The sequence below is a fragment of the Dendropsophus ebraccatus genome, chromosome 6 (assembly GCF_027789765.1).
Source record: "Dendropsophus ebraccatus isolate aDenEbr1 chromosome 6, aDenEbr1.pat, whole genome shotgun sequence".
In the NCBI taxonomy this organism is placed as follows: Eukaryota; Metazoa; Chordata; class Amphibia; order Anura; family Hylidae; genus Dendropsophus; species Dendropsophus ebraccatus.
Genome location: NC_091459.1, coordinates 105,063,992 through 105,083,107, shown reverse-complemented (window position 1 = coordinate 105,083,107; position 19,116 = coordinate 105,063,992). Strand labels below are relative to the sequence as shown.

The 19,116-nt window shown below is 39.4% G+C and overlaps 1 protein-coding gene across 1 annotated transcript; it reads right to left on the bottom strand.

Annotated features, from left to right (window-relative positions):
* Positions 1-1,528: 1,528 nt before the first annotated feature.
* Positions 1,529-15,459, bottom strand: SAG (S-antigen visual arrestin). The gene is made up of 15 exons (XM_069974240.1): positions 15,403-15,459; positions 13,937-13,997; positions 13,736-13,780; positions 13,388-13,581; positions 13,221-13,280; positions 11,836-11,903; positions 11,194-11,329; positions 10,768-10,852; positions 8,949-9,021; positions 8,065-8,202; positions 6,917-6,994; positions 5,834-5,857; positions 3,868-3,923; positions 3,631-3,640; positions 1,529-2,203 (listed from the first exon to the last, which is right to left on the bottom strand). The coding sequence occupies exons 1-15, from the start codon at positions 15,457-15,459 to the stop codon at positions 2,101-2,103; spliced, it is 1,188 nt and encodes a 395-aa protein (XP_069830341.1). The 3' UTR covers positions 1,529-2,100.
* Between the last annotated feature and the right edge of the window lie 3,657 nt (positions 15,460-19,116).

The following is a 19,116-nucleotide window of genomic DNA, read 5'->3' as shown; positions in this document are numbered from 1 at the left end:
ACGTAAGGATTTGAATCTGTATAGTCAGTAGAGATGAGCGAACCGGGTTTGCGTTCGAGTCCATCCGAACCCGAACGATCGGCATTTGATTAGTGGGGGCTGCTGAACTTGGATAAAGATCTAAGGTTGTTTGGAAAACATGGATACAGCCAATGACTATATCCATGTTTTCCACATAGCCTTAGGGCTTTATCCAACTTCAGCAGCCACCGCTAATCAAATGCCGAAAGTTCAGGTTCGGATGGACTCGAGCATGCTCCAGGTTAGCTCATCTCTAATAGTCTGCAGGAAAGAAGAGAAAGGGGGGACATGATTGAAACCTTTAAATATGTTAAAAGGACTAAATAAGGTTCAGGAGGCAAGTGTTTTTAGAAAAAAAAAAAATTATCTCGAACAAGAGGATACAGTGAGAGGTTAGTTGGGGAAAGATCAGAAGCAATGTGAAAAAAAAAATTACTTTAATGAAAGAGTAGTAGATGCTTGGAACAAACTTCAAGCGGATGTGTAAGGTAAATCTACAATAACAGAATTTACACATGCCTGGGATAAAAATATATCTAACCTAAGATAATAGGAAAGGAAATACTAATAGGGCAGACTAGATGGACCCAGTGGTCTTTTTCTGCTGACAATCTTCTATGTTTCTGTCCTGGACTGTTTCTTGGAACAGCTCTGTCATTACAATGCTGTGGCGATTCAAACTTTCCCCGCTCCCGATATGATGTTGATACATCATGCTGTGTGGAGAAACAGTCCAGGACAGGCATTCACCATCCGTGTTGTCCGTGTTTCACGAACAGAACATGGGAATGTGTGAATGCAGCCTAACAGATCAGCAAAAATAGAACTGAGGAAGGAGGATTTGGCTGCATAGTTGACTTTTAAGATAGACAATGTGGTAGTGAGGGGGAGTGTGGAGTCAAAGTAAAGCTTTGCTCATTAAAATGAGTAGTATGCTGAGGGGGATCAGACCACTAGTGTAACAAAATCATTTAAAAAACGGCAAATGTGTAAGGGGAGCAATAGCTCCACAGTTTTGTTGTCCTCTTTCAGGTGCTGCATATTTTTTTTTACCTACCTATTATAGTTTATTATGAAACACAGACATCCAGTTTTCAAATTAAGGTAGTGATAAGAATAGTGTTTCAATAGCTAAAATGTTGTACTCTTTATTATTTTTGCTCATTATATACAGTATCAAGTGACCTTTTGCATTTTAGACATTCTACAATCAGTCAAGTATTTAAAAGTCTTCGAAATAATTTATAAAGGGAACCAATCATCATGCTTGTGCTGATATGATTCCCAGCAGCACAGTATAGATATACTGTTCAGCTCGCGTAGCATACCAGCCGCGCCTGCAGCAGCTTTATGAAGGGGAAATAAAACATCTTTTTGCCCCATGTAAAGCTACTGCTGCGGTTGGTGTGCTCCGCAAGCTGCACAGTATATCTATACTGTGCTGCTGGGAATCATATTGGCACAATAGTTCTGATTGGTCCCCTTTAAGGGCAAAACTCTTCTCTTATATCTACAATAGGAAAAGCACTCTAAAATCTTTGGTGCAGTCTGAGGGATGCAGACAATGTGTATCAGTTGGAGCTTCTTCTCAATCTACAGATTTGGGTAATGCAGACAAGTCTCATTAGGTGCCATCATATTATTGGAGATGAATCAGAAAAGTTGCACTACGTTAGAATGTGATTGCTGTGTAACTAGCAGTATTGCGCTCCCTCTCACCAGGTGTTTCCAGGTAATGAGACGATAATATACAATATAACCATGATACTGCTAAAGGTCTGCAGGAAGCCAGTGTGAAACTTTTCCATGATATTTGGCTTTTTCTGTAGAGGCCAGCAATGATTCTATTAGAGCGCATCATGGCACCTTCCAAATCCTGTTCCACCACTACCAGCTAAACAAATGCTTTTTAGGATCTAACCATATTAACAGATCATTAAATAATGTCAATCACTGAATGTCTAAACATCCAATTTGGAAGTGCAACTTTTCCTAATCCACTGTCCATAGTTTCTAATATCACAACACCTATTGTAGGTTTCTTGCAGTGTATGATGCAGTGAACATTCATGATAGATTTTATTTTTCATCATCTTCTTCTTCTTCCTTCTCTTCAGGTTGCAATTCGTCTTTAAGTTGGTCACGTGCAAAATCTTCAAATACCATATCCTCATCTGGTTCACTGTATAACAGAAATAAAGGACAATTAAATGACTAGTCATACATTATTCTTCATACATGTGGAGTTTATTATTCACTATTGACTCAATTATTGTGCCAATGTCATTTGTCAGAAGAGAGCAGTGAAGCTGAGACTGTTGCCAGTTGTGAACATGGAAGGGCCTGCAGTGGTCTACGGTAAGTTGTTTGTTGGCTTTTAACTCTATGATTACCATATGGCCAATCTATGTCAACAGTGATAATTTACACAGAAAGATTATCTGCCAAAGATTTGAAGCCAAAGCCAGGAATGGATTTGATCTCTGTTTCTGGCTTTGGCTTCAAATCTTTGGCAGATAATCTTTCTGTGTAAATGGACCCTAAGGGTCCTAGTCCATCGGACGAGCAGGACCCAAACAACGACGTAAATGAGCGCCGATCTGCAGCAGCTTTGGAGCGGGGCTGTCTGAACTGACAGACCGCTCAGCCAATCACTGGCCGCAACCTTCCCGGACAGTGATTGGCTTAGCGGTCTGTCAGTTCAGACAGCCCCGCTCCGAAGCCGATGCTGCCGCGCGGGACTGGGAGAAGAAGACCTGCGGCCTGGACAGGTAATGTATGGTTCTGCTGAAATTGTCGGTCGCTGCCGCGCACCGCTATTCAACCATAGCGATGCGCTGGTGGTGAACAACGATTTTAGATCTGAACCTAAATAAACGATCAGCCGATGACACGACATCGATCGTTCTCTCTATTCCATGGAGCGAAAATCGGCCGAATGGGCCAGATTCGGCCGATTATCGCTCCTGTGGAATAGGCTCCTAAGAGTGCTCATACACATTGTAGCCACGACTAGCACATGTGATAGCTATACCTGTGGCAAGTCCAGGAGCAAGCCGCAGTTAACAGCAGTCAGTAGGAGCCAACCCTCTGGCGTACTGTCTGCCTTCTAGGGCAAACAGTTATACATGTGGCCTTTATCTAAGTGCCCCGATAAATGTGATAAGAGAAGGCTTTTACATTTTGCATTTGCATTATTAAATATGTGCTGGGATAAAAATTACAGGGCAATTTCAAATTTTCCTCCATTTGATCTGCAGATACATATACAATTTACTTGAACTAAATATCACTCTTCTGAGACTCCATCGATAGATTATGTCAGTGGAAATAGGGGTCGGGCATGATGGAATTTCACTGCGCGACCCCTTTGTTCTTGGAGAGATAAGCCTTCGCCGGAGCTGTCTGGCTGCAGCTTACCCTCCCTATATAGAACAAAAGAACGTTCATGTGTATGGGGAGGAAGAGAAAGTTGTTGACTAAACAAAGGTGTATGGCCACCTTTAGACTGGACAAACGATATATCAACTCCTGGTGCAAATGCTCACCCTCTCCAACAGAATCTAAAGATTTTTGGTTCACTTTATAGGTTATAAACTTTTTTCTTACGTTTCTTTAGCTGCCATGGATAGGAATGCAAAAAAAAGAAAAGAAATGTATTTAATGACAAATCACTGGCAAACACAGTAATATATCCTATGGATCTAGAATAGGAGTTGTCAGTGATCACAGTGACACGTATACACACATACTTAAAGAACACAAGAACACAAAACACAACACAAAACATGCTGCTAAAAACCATTTGTTCAAACTTCAAAGCAAGGATTCACAATCGTCACTCACCCCCACTGTCTGGCTTAGGATGCATAAGAATGAAAGGAAGTTCCGTAGAGACTTCACTGCAAGAGAAAAAGGAGACAGACTGAAAAATGTATCGTAGTACAACATAGAAAACCTCAGAAGCTTGAATGACACTAGACAAGTGTTATAATACTATACTGTGTACTATAATACAACATGTAGCTATAGGTTGTATCTAGAATTGTGGCCCAGTCTCATTTGTTTGAATCAGGATAAGCTGCATTACGAAGAACCAACTATGAGACCAGGACAATCCCATAGGCTTACATTATAAGATCTTCCTGGTCACACGACACTTAGCACATTCTCTCCTGACTATTTTATTCTAGAATATGTCTAGAGTCTAGAATTTGCCAGATCATTTACACTCACTACCCCTCTTACATCTTTTACATCTGTCTACCACCCTTTGATTGACAGCAACTAAGCTTAAAGTGACTCTTTACCCACAAGCTGACCCCCCCCCCAAAACCGCTTGTACCTTCAGATAGCTGCTTTTAATCCAAGATCTGTCTTGCGGTCCGTTTGGCAGGTGATGCAGTTATTGTCATAAAAAAACAACTTTTAAACTTACAGCCCTGTGCCCTACGCCGTGGCTTAGAATATCTGTGCCCTAACTTTGCACCACCCCTCCGTCCCTCCTCCCCACCCTCTTCATCATTAGGAATGCCACTGGAACATTTTCTCCATGCTGAACATTGCACAGGTGTCTTAACGATCCAGCCCATGTGCCGGGCTGACACAGCTGACGAATAGGAAGCAATCTGCCTGGAGCATTCCTAATGATGAGGAGGGTGGGGAGGAGGGACAGAGAGGTTGTGCCAGCCTAATGCATACACAATCTAGGCCACTCCTGTAGGGCACGGGGCTGCTAGTTAAAAAGTTCTTTTTTAGGACAATAACTGCATCACCTTCCAAACGGACTGCAGGACAGATCTTGGATTAAAAGCAGCTATCCGAAGGTACGAGCGGTTTGGGGGGGTCAAATTGTGGGTACAGAGTCACTTTAAGACAGATATATCTGACAGATTCTTCAAGCCAAAGCCAGGAATAGCTATTAAAAGAGGAGAAATCTCAGTCTTTATGACCTGTTCTCTTTATTTATAGTCTGTTCCTGGCTTTGGCTTCAATGATCTGTTAGCTAAATCTGTCTGTGTAATAAGGCCTTCACTTACTGCATTAAGGTGGTAATTATGAACAAAGGGCTGGCTAACGCTGGGTCCTCACCATGCTGGGGAACACCCCATGACTCTTAAGCCTCCTTTATATATTAATAAGAATGCTTATATCTTGGTGCCGGAAAGGACTTTGGAGATAGAAAAAAAACATATATATATATATATATATATATATATACTCAGAATCGTAAAAACAAGTTCTATCTAGATCTAGCCATGGGCTTACCTACACCTCAGTTGTTGTTTTTTTTCTTTCACTGACAGGTCCACTTTAAACAGTGATGGCATATCCTAAGAAGGGGTCAGCCACCAATCAAAAGAGAGGGGTCTTCTGTAATAGTTTCAAAACTGCATGCAGGTGTCTGTGTATTCCAAACCAGCCTTATTCATCTGCAATTGTGTTGCACTAAAGGGGTATTCCTGGAAAAATGTACTCAGGAATAGAGCCCCGGGTCGGCACATGCATGTGAAGCTGGGAAGCTTGGCATATAGTTAAACAGGAAATTATTAATTTATTATTTAATTATCTAAACCTCAGCTCATTCTGGGCATAGGAGTCCAGTGGGCGGTGCTAATTAGTGATTGACAGCCTTCTCTCTAGTAGGAGGATGTATAAAAAGCCAATTAGCTATATATCAATCTTCTTAGTGCTTCCTGCTCTTTGAAAATGCAGTTCTATCTGCTAACAGCATGTCAATGTAACAGGTTCCCTTTAATTTGTTGGTCCGCTTATTTGATGTATTAAGAAAAAATAAAAACAAATGAAGTACCTTGAAGTCATGTCTCCCAATAATCTGCCAATGAAAAAGAGAAGAACTATGAATTTCAGGTCATACAAAGAGTAAAATTTGTGTCAATATCTGTAAGAAATCCATAATGGAGAGTACATGATGCAGATTCAGGTCTCTGTAACATAACTTGTGAAAATTGTATAATTGTCCAATTTCTGCTGTCATTCATTATTCCCCTAAAATTATGTATGTATTGAATGTACAATCTGCATAGGCAAACAGTGACAGTAATATGGATTTGTGAACTGCCAAAAATCTAGTGCAATATGTGCCAAAACACCAGGTTACATGACATTTCAATGCGTTTAACATACTTTTTATAAATTACTTCCATTTAAAAATCTTAAATCTTCCAGTAGTTATCTGTACTGTACTGGATATTATAGTAAAAGAAATTAAATATGTTACTGGTTTTCTATGGTGATTTGCTACTGCTCTGGACAGTGGTGGCAGCAGAGAGCACTGTATCAGACTGGAAAAATCCACCACCTGCTGCAGGACATACAGCAGCTGATAAGTACTGGAAGGTTTAAGATTTTAAATGGAAGTAATTTACAAATGTGTATAACTTTCTGACACCAATTGATTTGAAAATATTTTTTTTATCTGCAGTACCCCTTTAAGAGTTAGGCAGCGGGGGGAACAATCCAAACCTGGTTTGTCTAAAGCCATTTTATGTTTATCTGTTCTGTTTTGCTGTGCCCCATGTTGCACAAGTGCTTTTGAAAATGTGGTATATTTTGGATGACTTTTTACACCATCTCCATATTGATATAATTTACACTACCATTATGGGCAACCTTTTTACCAAAAAGTGGCACAAATGCTTTGAAAATGAGGCACAAAAAATAAGCCTAGCCCACATTTATGAGTTTGGAGAAATAAGCATCAAATCTGCTTTTTTTTTGTGCAAAATGTCTGAAAATCTGGTGTAAAGTACATGCACCACTTGTTGAAAGGCAAACAGGCAAAATCTATGGTGCAAACTGTTTTTATGCCTCCCAGTAGGTTTTTATTGCATAGAAAATACTACAATATGCAAACCTTACATCAAATACTTACCCAGAGACAGTAAGTGTCACCTTAATCTTGTAATCCACCAGGATTCCCATGACAGTGCGGTCAATACCTTCCTTCAGCCTGTGGAGCACATACATTACAAGATGTGTTAATTATCCATGTTCAGACAAATTATAATCCACAGAATGTACCCTAATTCAAGAATACAAACTCCCCTTTACCAAAGCTTTATGCACATCACCCTCCTCATTGTATCGCTAACTTTATAGGGTTCTCCAGAATCAATGTGAAGTAAAGAGTCAATTCATCAAGTCAAGAATGTGTTCACATGCTATAAAATTTCAATTTAAAATAACTCATTGTTTTCATTCTTCAATAATTTCCATTGAAGTCTATGGAAGTAACAGCTGTTGGTTCACACAATGTATAAAATAACAGACGCTGTTTGTAGTGTATTCCACAGTGTTTTTGTTGACATTTTAAAGGGTACACCGTGCAAACTTTAAAAAAACTGTGAGTGCAAGGGCTGGTGGGAACATGAGGGATACTGACCTGTCCTGGTGCCCCCACAGTGCAGTGCCACCAATCACGGTTACTCGCTGGTCTCCTTTATCTCCTCCCTGTGATGCCATGGTCCCGGTCAGAAATGCCAGCTCAGTCAATCAGTGAGTGAGGCAGGACAACTCCGCAGTCACTGACTGGCTAAGCAAGTAGTTCGGGGGGGGGGGTGATGACACAAGAACAGGTAGATACAAGAGACCAGTGGTTGGCACTGCGAGGGCACCAGGACGGGTAAGTATTACTCGATGTTTATGTTACCACGGACCTTTGTTCTCCCTGCCTGGAGTTCTCCTTTAACAGCTTTTGTAGAGTAAAATTGCTGCAGTCAGGAGAAGAGATCATTATAATGACTACGTACATGGACGCTTTGGTGATGTTTTTGTGGTTTGTGCTGTTGTTGTTTTTTTTTTATTTGTTTTTTGATGATTGTTTTTTACTTGAAAAATACCAGAAAAAAACAAGTTACAAATGTATTGATATTTATGGTAATTTTTTACTTACAAGTGTTAAAAAAAAAAAGTGAGTGAGAGAAAGAAGAGGCCTTAAACTTGCAGCATACTGTGTTTACTGGATAGGTAACCTGTAAAGAAATTGGTTTGGAACAGATAATAATTTTGAGCTTCACTTACAGAGTGCTAGATGCCAGATTGGTGTCCTCGTGCTTCAGTTTTCCATCTAGAGCGATTTCACGTTTTTCTCGGTTGTATGCCAGGAGAGGCAGCAGAGTGAAGGTGTGACTATAGCTGGCCTTAGGTGGAACCCTATACCTGGAAAAAAAAATAATGTTTCCATGTAAATAAGAATGTTTATTTGTTTTTTATGTTCCCATATCGCAAGGAACGCTGAGGATGAAGGTCCTTTTCTCACCTTCCTCCTAAGTGCTGTTTTCGCTAATTCTTGACTTTAATCAATATGTAAATTAGGCAGTTTGGTGCACTGGGGGTGGGACTACTGATCCATCCTACCGGCCCACCCCTCCTCATGAGTACTGGGGTGGGACTCTGCAGTGATGTCACTCTGGGGCTATATCCGAGTCGAGGCTGTAGTTCAGCCCCCAGTACACCAAACCACCTAATTTATATACTGATTAACGTCAAGATTGATTAGCAAAAACAGCGCTGAGTATAAAGTTTCCCTTTAAAGTGTACCTGTCTTGACAGTCTGCTGCTGGATCAGTGGCAAGTTCCTCTGTACATCAAAAATGCAATGAGACCATAATGCGCTTGACCCCCATGTAATGGAGGTCGTGCTTGTTACAGTCTCATTGTATTTTTGTATCCATGGAGAATCAAACTTCCAGATGAACAGAGGGACTTGCCATCGATCCAGCAGCAGACTGTCAAGACAGGTAAACTTTAACAACTACAGCAACATTCTGTACAATGCATTAGGACGACCACAAAGTACTACGATAGGGTTAATAAAGTAATCAGAAGGCACTATGGGGATCCACTCTATGCTATGCCAACTATCTACTAAACGAATACAATCCTGTTAGGATACATATACTTACTCAGACTCATCCAAAGCTACAGTTTTGGTGTAATAGTCACTGGAGTACAACACCACATTAGCTACTTGTTCCACTATAGGAAGGAGAAAAACTCTGAATTGGTTACAATTCCTTGAGGATGTATGTATGAGTGCTGGCTCTGTCTTTAGGTTTTCCCAAAATTTTTTGTCAAGTAATGCAGGTTTTTCAAAACCACAAACATTTTAGGGAAAAGGCAACAAAATGGCCATACAGTAGGTGAATATGTAACTTTAATGTAAACTTCAAGCTTTGTATATGTATATTAACATGTGTGCAAAAATGGATATTAATGAAAGTTTCTGTTCCTTTATATTCTTGAAATTAATAATCTTTTACAGTGGTACCTCGGTTCTCGAACTTAATTGGTTCCAAAAGGCAGTTTGAGAACCGAGCAGTGTCTTCCCATAGGAAATAATGCAAATGTGTTTAATTTTTTCCAGCACCCACCAATAATTATCTACAATACTCATTTATTACATTGAAAAGTGCCGAGTGTGGCGGTGTTGTTCAGGTTTGGTATGGCTGTGAGTCCTGAAGCTATTACCTACCAATCTACCAATCCTGTGGTGAGAATTCCCTCAGACAATGTGCAGACGGCTCTAATCATTGATTCAATGTGGAAATTTATGTTTTAAGCTGTTAAAAACCATGAAAAATGCCAGACAATGTTTCTACATGTAGAGACATGTGTGTGGCTGAAACCACGCTCCCCAAGAAGGGGCGTCTGCAGATTTAGTGCCTAGGGCAGCAGCAGCTGTTAATATGGCCCTGTGCACTGTATATGCACTCCAGCAGTCTTTTACAGTACAGGATGGGAGATGATGGTGCACTGACTGTACTACTACTGTACTGTATATGCACTCCAGCAGTCTTTTACAGTACAGGATGGGAGATGATGGTGCACTGACTGTACTACTACTATACTGTATATGCACTCCAGCAGTCTTATACAGTACAGGATGGGAGATGGTGGTGCACTGCCTGTACTACTACTGTACTGTATATGTACTCCAGCAGTCTTATACAGTACAGAATGGGAGATGATGGTGCACTGCCTGTACTACTACTGTACTGTATATGCACTCCAGCAGTCTTATACAGTACTGTACAGGATGGGAGATGGTGGTGCACTGCCTGTACTACTACTGTACTGTATATGTACTCCAGCTGTCTTATACAGTACAGAATGGGAGATGATGGTGCACTGCCTGTACTACTACTGTACTGTATATGCACTCCAGCAGTCTTTTACAGTACAGGATGGGAGATGATGGTGCACTGACTGTACTACTACTGTACTGTATATGCACTCCAGCAGTCTTATACAGTACAGGATGGGAGATGGTGGTGCACTGCCTGTACTACTACTGTACTGTATATGTACTCCAGCAGTCTTATACAGTACAGAATGGGAGATGATGGTGCACTGCCTGTACTACTACTGTACTGTATATGCATTCCAGCAGTCTTATACAGTACAGGATGGGAGATGGTGGTGCACTGACTGTACTGTATATGCACTCCAGCAGTCATACAGTACAGGATGGGAGATGGTGGTGCACTGACTGTACTACTACTATACTGTATATGCACTCCAGCAGTCTTATACAGTACAGGATGGGAGATGGTGGTGCACTGCCTGTACTACTACTGTACTGTATATGCACTCCAGCACCTGGTGGCTGCATTTAAACAGCTACCCTCAACTATCAGGCATTTCTAGCATACTATGCATTCTCAACGAGAGAACCCCTTTAAAGTGTGGGTCTTTATGCTTTGTGCCATTAATATATCTTACCTGATGTAGCTATTTTCTTTACCGCCTTCTCTGAATTATTGGTCACTGTGACAGCAACAGTGATTGGTTCTCCATGATAAAACACCTGCAGGCAATGGTTACATTGATCAGAATCACTGTAATGTTGATTAACTTTATTGCCGTTACTGATCTTTATTAGCTTTATTACTATTGCTGTTCTTTATTAGCTTTATTTACTATTGTTGTTTAGTGGAATTTGTGAAATTCAGCTGCTCATAAAAAGAAATAACACCATAGGATGAGGCATACCTAGGGAGGGACATTACCTAGGACTAGGCATTTAGATACAGGGCTAAAACATCACACTGAACCTCTGAACTTATCTATAACCAGTGCAAGACCAGACATAACAAGCAAAGTGACCATATGACTGATGCAGTCATCATACAGTGGTTAGGGTACTACCTCTTTGGTAAGGGAGGCCGTCAGATGCAAGGGCTTGTCTGACATAAAGAACTGCCAGGAGGTTTCAGCTCGGGGTGTGGGTCCAGGTTGGTCAGGAGCATATTGGATTTTGCGGATCAACAAGCGCACAGAGTTTCTGCCAAAAAAAAGAAAGTGTTTTTTTTTTTATAAATATTATAAACAACCCCTTGGTCAGCCTGTTCGGTTGATAATCAGCCTGTGTAAAAGGACCTTGAGATGTGACTATGGTAATAGACTACACAAAGGGTTTATCCGGTGTTTGTTATTTTAAAAATTATTATGTTTATATGGATGGATTTTTCAGAAACTATGGGGAGATTTATCAAGTTGGGGGGATTCCACTTTTAATTTTTCAAAGACTCTTTGAGGAATGAAAAGTGGAATCTGATTGGTTGCTAGGGGCAACTAAGACAATTCTACTTTACACCAGTTTGATAAATCTCCCCCTATGTGCTTGTTTATTTTTTTTTATTTCAGATGCCCAAAACTTGGTTGCAGTAATGTATATAGCCTTCTCATTGTTCTTTCTAATACAATGTCACAGCCTGCTAAATTGCCAAAACATTTGTAGATACAAGGTGTAGTGACAATGTAAACATGAAGAAATACATGGCAACTTACTTCTTGTGAATCCTGTCTTCCAAATTGCTTGTTGAAAAAGCTTTAATCTCAAAATCCACACCACAAGCCTAAAAAAAAGGATACTGTCCTTAATATCCTTAAGAAGAAAACCTGTGACATTATCATAATAATTGTAAGTGACCTAATGTATCAGTAGATCAGGGTCCAAGCAACCACAGGGGCAGCTTTCAATAGTTTCACGGCTATAAATAACACAAAAGAACAAAATACACTGGTCACTGTTACAGGTTTTTTTTATTGCCTAGGGTACTAGGTGGTAAATACAGGGTACACAACAAAATAGGGCCCCAAATAACTAGCAAAATTCGGTGAACAATTTGTAATATATAATTTTGGTGCTAGAAACTTTGCTAGGTGCTCAGGAGTGTACAGATTGTGTTGCTGCTATGAGGTCTGGGGAGAAGGGGGACTAGGCTGGCTGGTTACATCCTTGATTGGTTGCTATTGAGCGGTGAGAACCTGCAGGAATACGCTTTCTAGTGCAATTGTGTTTTTTTTTTATTTTAGCAAAGGGGGGTATAGAACTGTCCTATACAGGGGCGTAACTACTACTGTGGTCAGTCGGGGCGGGGGGCGTCTTTGGCATTTAAAAATCTGCAATGGGGTCCAGCCATTTCTAGTTATGCCCCTGGTCCCGTGGATCATTTAAATAGTGTGAAGGAAGAAGCAAGCATCAATCCTTTTATTTTTGGTGGCAAATCCATCATCATATTAGGGGCACCTACTTTTCTTTGTAAGCCACTGCTGAGTATTTTGCAGCTGCCATTCTTCTCCACCTTTATATTTAAAGGGGTTGTTCACTAAAAATGTTTTTTTTTTCTTTCAGATCAACTGGTCCTAGCAAGTGCCAGAGATTTGTAATTTACTTCTATTAAAAAAAAATCTCACGTTTTCCAGTGCTTATCAGCTGCTGTATGTCCTGCAGAAAATAGTATGTTCTCTGCAGTCTGACACTGCTCTCTGCTGCCACCTCTGTCCATGCCAGGAACTTTCTAGGGCAGTAGCAAATCCCCATAGAAAACCTCTCCTGCTCTCCAGACTGGAAATAATACACCACTCCCTACAGGACATACAGCAGCTGATAAGTACTGGAAGACTTGAGATTGTTTTTATAGAAGTAAATTACAAATATCTGGCACTTTCTGTCACTATTTTATTTAAAAGAAAACATTACCCCTTTAAACCTCTAATTTATAATAACTCCTGTAATTTATACCGTCTGCCATGACTTTTTCCTATAGGCCTCTATAGATGACGTTTTTTGTTTTTTTTTCCCTTTTGCATTACCTAACTGTTGACTGTTCCAGAATTAGACTTCTGAATTCATTATGTTACATTAATGAAAGCCAAATGAATCCACTTACTTTGCCGGCATCTGATGGAGCTGGCTGAAGACACACTGAGCATGGCAAGTAATCAGGAAACTGCAAGTGAGAAAATAATGGAACAGATAAGATTAGATTCCTCGAAATTCATTGCTGAAGGATACAACCAATGGGTGAAAACACTGAGCAGGACAATAGGTTCTTACCGCCATCAGGAAGGGATAGGCATTGTTCCCCAACTTTTTCATCAGCCTTTCTTGGACCTTGGTAAGACATTTCACATCTTCCACAGGAGGATAAACCTGGGTCCGTGCAAAGTACAAATCTTTGCGAAAGGTCAGGCCGATCACATCAATGTCCTCCTGACCATAGCGGAACGCACAGGTCAGAGTGACGTACACTGTGAAAAACATTACCAGAAGTGTATAGTACATGGGACTGAGTAGAACTATACCTAGTAAACACCTGGTCAGCGGATTATCTTTATCATAATGACCCCCCCTTCCCCCCCCATTGTCATATGGTGTCAATAATTGGCTATAAAAAACACTCACCTTTCTTGCCCTTCAGGAGGTCGGGATCAACTAAAACCACTCCATCTGAGTAAAAGAGAGGAGGAAATGATCTATATCAGTAAAGACATAGCACCATGAATAATCTACTAATGTCCCTATGTGCGGTCAGTGCTTCAAGCCTATGCTATGGTACCTATAGTGAGTGTTCTCATACTCATTCACACCTATTCACCAACTCACCGACTGGATCCACAGATTCCACATGATCAACATAATCTCTCTTGCCCAGGTACACACTCACCTATGGGAGACAAGAAACATAGTGAGTTCCCTGTTTGATAACTACATATACTTTATTAGAACATTTTATATTTTTGCCAACATAGCCATGTAAGGACTTGTTTCTTTGCGGGATGAGTTGTACTTTTATGGCATCATTTGGGATACATATATCTTACTAATTAAATACGCGTTGCCATTAAAAAAAATTTTTACATGTAAGGGTCCATTTACACAGAAAGATTATCTGACAGATTATCTGCCAAAGATTTAAAGCCAAAGCCAGAAACAGACTATAAACAGAGATCAGGTCATAAAGGGAAGCCTGAGATTTCTTCTCTTTTCAAATCCATTCCTGGCTTTGGCTTCAAATCTTTGGCAGATAATCTATCAGATAATCTTTCTGTGTAAATGGACCCTTAGAGAGACATATCAAATTTTTGATTGGTCAGGGTCTGAGGCAACCGATCAGGAGAACAAGCTGGAAAAAAAAGTCTGTGCTGCCACATTTTCCTCTTCATGCCATTTGTCAGTCTGACATGGACAGCCCCATATTTTTACATTATGAAGCCGTCCAGGTCACAGAACACAGAGTCGGGAGAGAATGTGCCGTGTGCAGACTTCTCCCGCCTTATTCTCATTATCGGTTGTGGTCTGAACACTCAGATCACAAAACTTTTGACATGTCTCTGTGACATGTCAAAAGTTTTTTTCTAATGACAGGTACCCTTTAATTATTAATTTATAATAATTTTTTGGGGAGGGGGCTAGTAAAATTTTTTTTATTTTTTCGCATGTCAATTTTATTTATCGTTTTTGCTGTAAAAATAAGTTTATAATTGTTTTTTTCATGTCAGTACAATTACAGCAATACTGAATGTATATAGTTGTTTTACATGTTTTTATATTTTACCAGTTCGGCACAATAGAAATACTTTTTATTAACAAATAAAATTTTGTTGCCACATTTCAAAACATGTAACTTGTAGTATTAGATTATAGTAGTAGATTATACATCTACCTCAAGAGTTTGAAAATGGTCTATAATTTCTTTAGCAATAGGCATCATTTGTATGGGGCAGTATATTGGTATAATTTTATGCAAGGTATGAGACAACACAGACCCAGATTGATCAGGGTAAGAACTTTCTGATTTGACTATAACAACCAATCACAGCTCAGCTTTCATATCTTAATGGGCTCTGGTAAAGTGAACGCTTAGCAGATTGATAAATCTGGGCAAAAATATCAGCTGCACCAATTTATGCTACATAGGTCTTTTTGATCCATTAGGTGCCTCTTTTGTGGATCATATTTTACAATCTGTATGTACTATTATATGATGACATTGTTTTGTAGATACACTTTAAGGAAATATAAACTACAAGAAGAATGAACGTGAGTGTTGCATAGAGGGGAATACTAACCGCTTTGTCCCGGGAGGTTTTCTTGTAGATGACATGTCTGGACTTCTTGTCGCTCATTTTGCCCGGTGTTTGTTACAGGGATTTGCAGCCTATTGATATAGACAGATAATCATTATACATTAGATCATTTGATCTTTGTATTCTCTTTGTTTTGCATTTAAAATGGGACCATATGTAAATCTGTAAATGATGATTTTAAAGAATAAGATCAACTTCAGCAATAACATATTGTAGGTGACACAATATAACCAGAAGTTTTATTACTTTGATTTCCATTGCTTATACAGAACCAATATATTCCGCAGTGCAGTACACAGATTAGCATCACTCATATCAGTCCCTGTTCCTAATGGGAATCAGAATCTTTTTCCCCCCTATGTAGAAACTGAGAGCAATGGAATCAGCTGCTCTTTCTGCTCTGGAGGTCATACAATTTAAAGTGTGACTGTCGTTATAATTTTCAAAATCTAAATCAACAGCAGATGTGATATAAAGCAAGTTTTCAGTACACATTTTTTTTTTTGTTATAATGGAAAACACAGCACTTCCTGTTTTCTGACTGTTTTTTTACTTAAAAAAAACCCAACAGGAAACAGTAAAAAATCAGGAAGTTCTGTGTATCTCAGGCCATCTGAGTGCTCACAGAGAGAAGGCAGTCATGTAACTGACAGTACAGAGAATCACGGCTCAAAGTGTCCATTTTTTTTTTTTTTACAACCAGCCAGAAAATCAGTCAGAAAAGTCAGAAAATCTGCCTTCAGGAGCCTGGACCTGGATTTCTGGTAAGTTCAGCTTTGTTTTACAGCATGATTAAAAAAAAAAATTTATGTATATTATGTATGCAAACTTGCTTTATTTCACATATACTGTTGATTTAGATTTTAAAAGTTATAACTACAGTGACACTTTAATTTTCAAAATTAGTAAAGCCAAACATTCATATAGTGATCAAAACACAATACATTTATACAGAATATTGTTGATCCCTACTACTATACATGCTTGCAGTCATGGATAGAAAACTATCTATATACAGTGCCAACAGCTATACCCCCCCCCCCCCACACACACACACACACATTCCCTCTCGGCTCGGATCAGACATGGTGAAATCCAACATGCTCACTCTTCATGTGCCAAAACATCTGCCCCATTGTAGAATCATGCTTATATTTATTGTGGCGTCCCCCATACTCTGGATCTCATCTCTTCAACACATAAGACTCTCCTTCGACTTTGAAAACTTCAAAACAAACCAGAAAACTCATCTCTCAAACAAGACCACAGCTTACAGTAATCCTTCTACCAGTGCACTGATATATCAGAAACTTCCACTCTCATCTACTCTTTCCTTCCCACTTCCCTTGTAGATTGTAAGCCCTTGGGGTCAGGGTCATCTCTCCCTTTGTACTAGTCTGTCTCTCATTACGTTCATGTTGTTCTTTCTTCTATTATATAAAAATTTACTTTTACATATGTACAGCACCATGAAATGTATGGTGCTTTAAGGTAAATAATAATAATAATAATAATAATAATAAATGTGCAACTTTAATTAATGACTTTCCCTACTTTTCTTCTAGCTTATGAGCATATCACGTTCTGACATTATACATTGGTAGATGGGTAGTTATTTAGTAAACCTTTTGCACTGCTGCTTTTACATACATGTAGAAATGTATTGTTTGAACCAGGTACTCTTATACACTTATTTTTGTATATTTTTAATAGAACTCCTTTGTAAAAAAAAAAACTTAAAAATAAATCTTTCACAATGGATTCCAGTATATAATATGTATGTCACTAAATCCATATGTTCAAATAAATATAATTCTTTTACCTTTCAGAAATCAACTTTAAAGAAAGAAGCATTTAAATAGAAGGCATTAAGCAAAAAATATTGTGGTTTAGCATGAATGGATAAAGAAGCTAGATTATATAAGGAGTTGAATATGTATATATTTGTATAAAATAAAAGAACCAGTCCCCGATCCTTAGGCCGATTTCACACAAGTGTAATACAGACTCATCCGTGTTACTGATACTAGTCCCAGCCTAACGGCAGGACTGATCACCCAGACTGACAGCTGTCACTTCAGGTCATCAGAACCAGTCAGGCTGAGACTTGTGTGTGTAATACGGTATGTAAAAGTGAGGCAGTATTATGCCTTCAGCCTCATTCACTGCAGTATTACTGACCTTTGTAGTAAAGCACTCATACCTTGCTTTTGGAACATAATTTATGTATAGAATTAAAGATATTCTCTCCTAGAAGCAATGCTTGTAATGTAGAACACTGTGCCTCATAAAGACAGTATACAACTGCATGCAAAAACAATATCACACTACCCTCAATAACAGCTCATTAATATAACCCCTGGAGCATATATGTACCTCTTGTATATATTATATATGCTAAACTAATGCAACAGCTATAGGGAAAGGCAATAGTGGCCAATGATGCCAACAAAAGTAATGGTAAAACTACAGCTATAATTGCAAATGCAAAGTTTGAATTCATTATCTGTAACTCAGTACTAAGTGCGGACACAGCCATCTCAACAGTGTGACATAGACTGCACCAATAGTAATGCTATCTAGTAGTGTACCTGTGCCAAGCAACTAAACAAGCCAGATAAGTGATGCAAATCAATTGCTATGACAAAAGGTAATGAAAGTCACTAAGCAATACTAAAAACAGTAGTACCGGTATAGATAAACTATCTATATTACAGACATTTAAGGCCTACAAGAATAATCCAAACTATATCCAAAGATATGTTGTCTCTTACTATAAAGGCAGGTAGGAGGTCAGCTCTGAGGTCCAGGAGAACGCAGAAAATTTACTCTGAGCCACAAGTATCTGCAGCTGAATTTGTAGCATCAGCAGGAGGATAGGGAGGAGAAATCCCATTAATCCCTAGTGGAGTGTGTAAAGGAAGCAGGATTAGGAGATGAGCCAGAAGTATCTGTGTCAGCACCAAGGAGCATTAACATGAGGCTGTAGGACACAGGATGGGGGATAGCGTGGCATGGACATTAGTGGCCATTAGATGGATCTTCCTTACCCATCACAGGTGTCCAAAGAGGTCAAAGCAAAGCTTGGGGTTAAAAGTGTGTTAATATTAGTGAATGTTTGAGAGGGCAGGACTGCACCTGGGAGTGAGCAAAACATTGGTGCTCAGGTGTCTAGTGAAGAAGAACAAATATGGTTTACAGAATTTGATTTACAGAATAAGGCTGGGTTCACACTACGTATATTTCAGTCAGTATTGTGGTCCTCATATTGCAACCAAAACCAGGAGTGGATTGAAAACACAGAAAGGCTCTGTTCACACAATGTTGAAATTGAGTGGATGGCCGCCATTTAATGGCAAATATTTGCTGTTATTTTAAAACAACGGCTGTTATAACAGTAAATAACTGCCATTATTTCAATATATGGCGGCCATCCACTCAATTTCTCCATTGTGTGAACAGAGCCTTTCTGTGTTTTTAATCCACTCCTGGTTTTGGTTGCAATATGAGGACCACAATACTGACTGAAATATACGTAGTGTGAACCCAGCCTAAAGCTGGATTAATTAGATAGAAGGCTCCAGTAGGTAGATAACACTCCCAGTTTGATAAATGTACCCAGTAGGTAGAACCCCCCCCCATTAGGTAGATGTCCCCACCAGGTAGAACCCCCCCCCCCATTAGTATATGCACCCA

What these genes read in the sequence shown, in the direction of transcription:
- SAG (XM_069974240.1), bottom strand. Translation starts at nt 15,459, where the DNA reads ATGAGCGACAAGAAGTCCAGACATGTCATCTACAAGAAAACCTCCCGG. An exon ending in GTAGCTTTGGATGAGTCTGA is followed by an intron (nt 8,203 to 8,948) that starts GTAAGTATATGT and finishes TTTTTTTTCCAG; the next exon opens with GTATAGGGTTCCACCTAAGG. An exon ending in AATCTGGCATCTAGCACTCT is followed by an intron (nt 6,995 to 8,064) that starts GTAAGTGAAGCT and finishes TGTGCTCCACAG; the next exon opens with GCTGAAGGAAGGTATTGACC.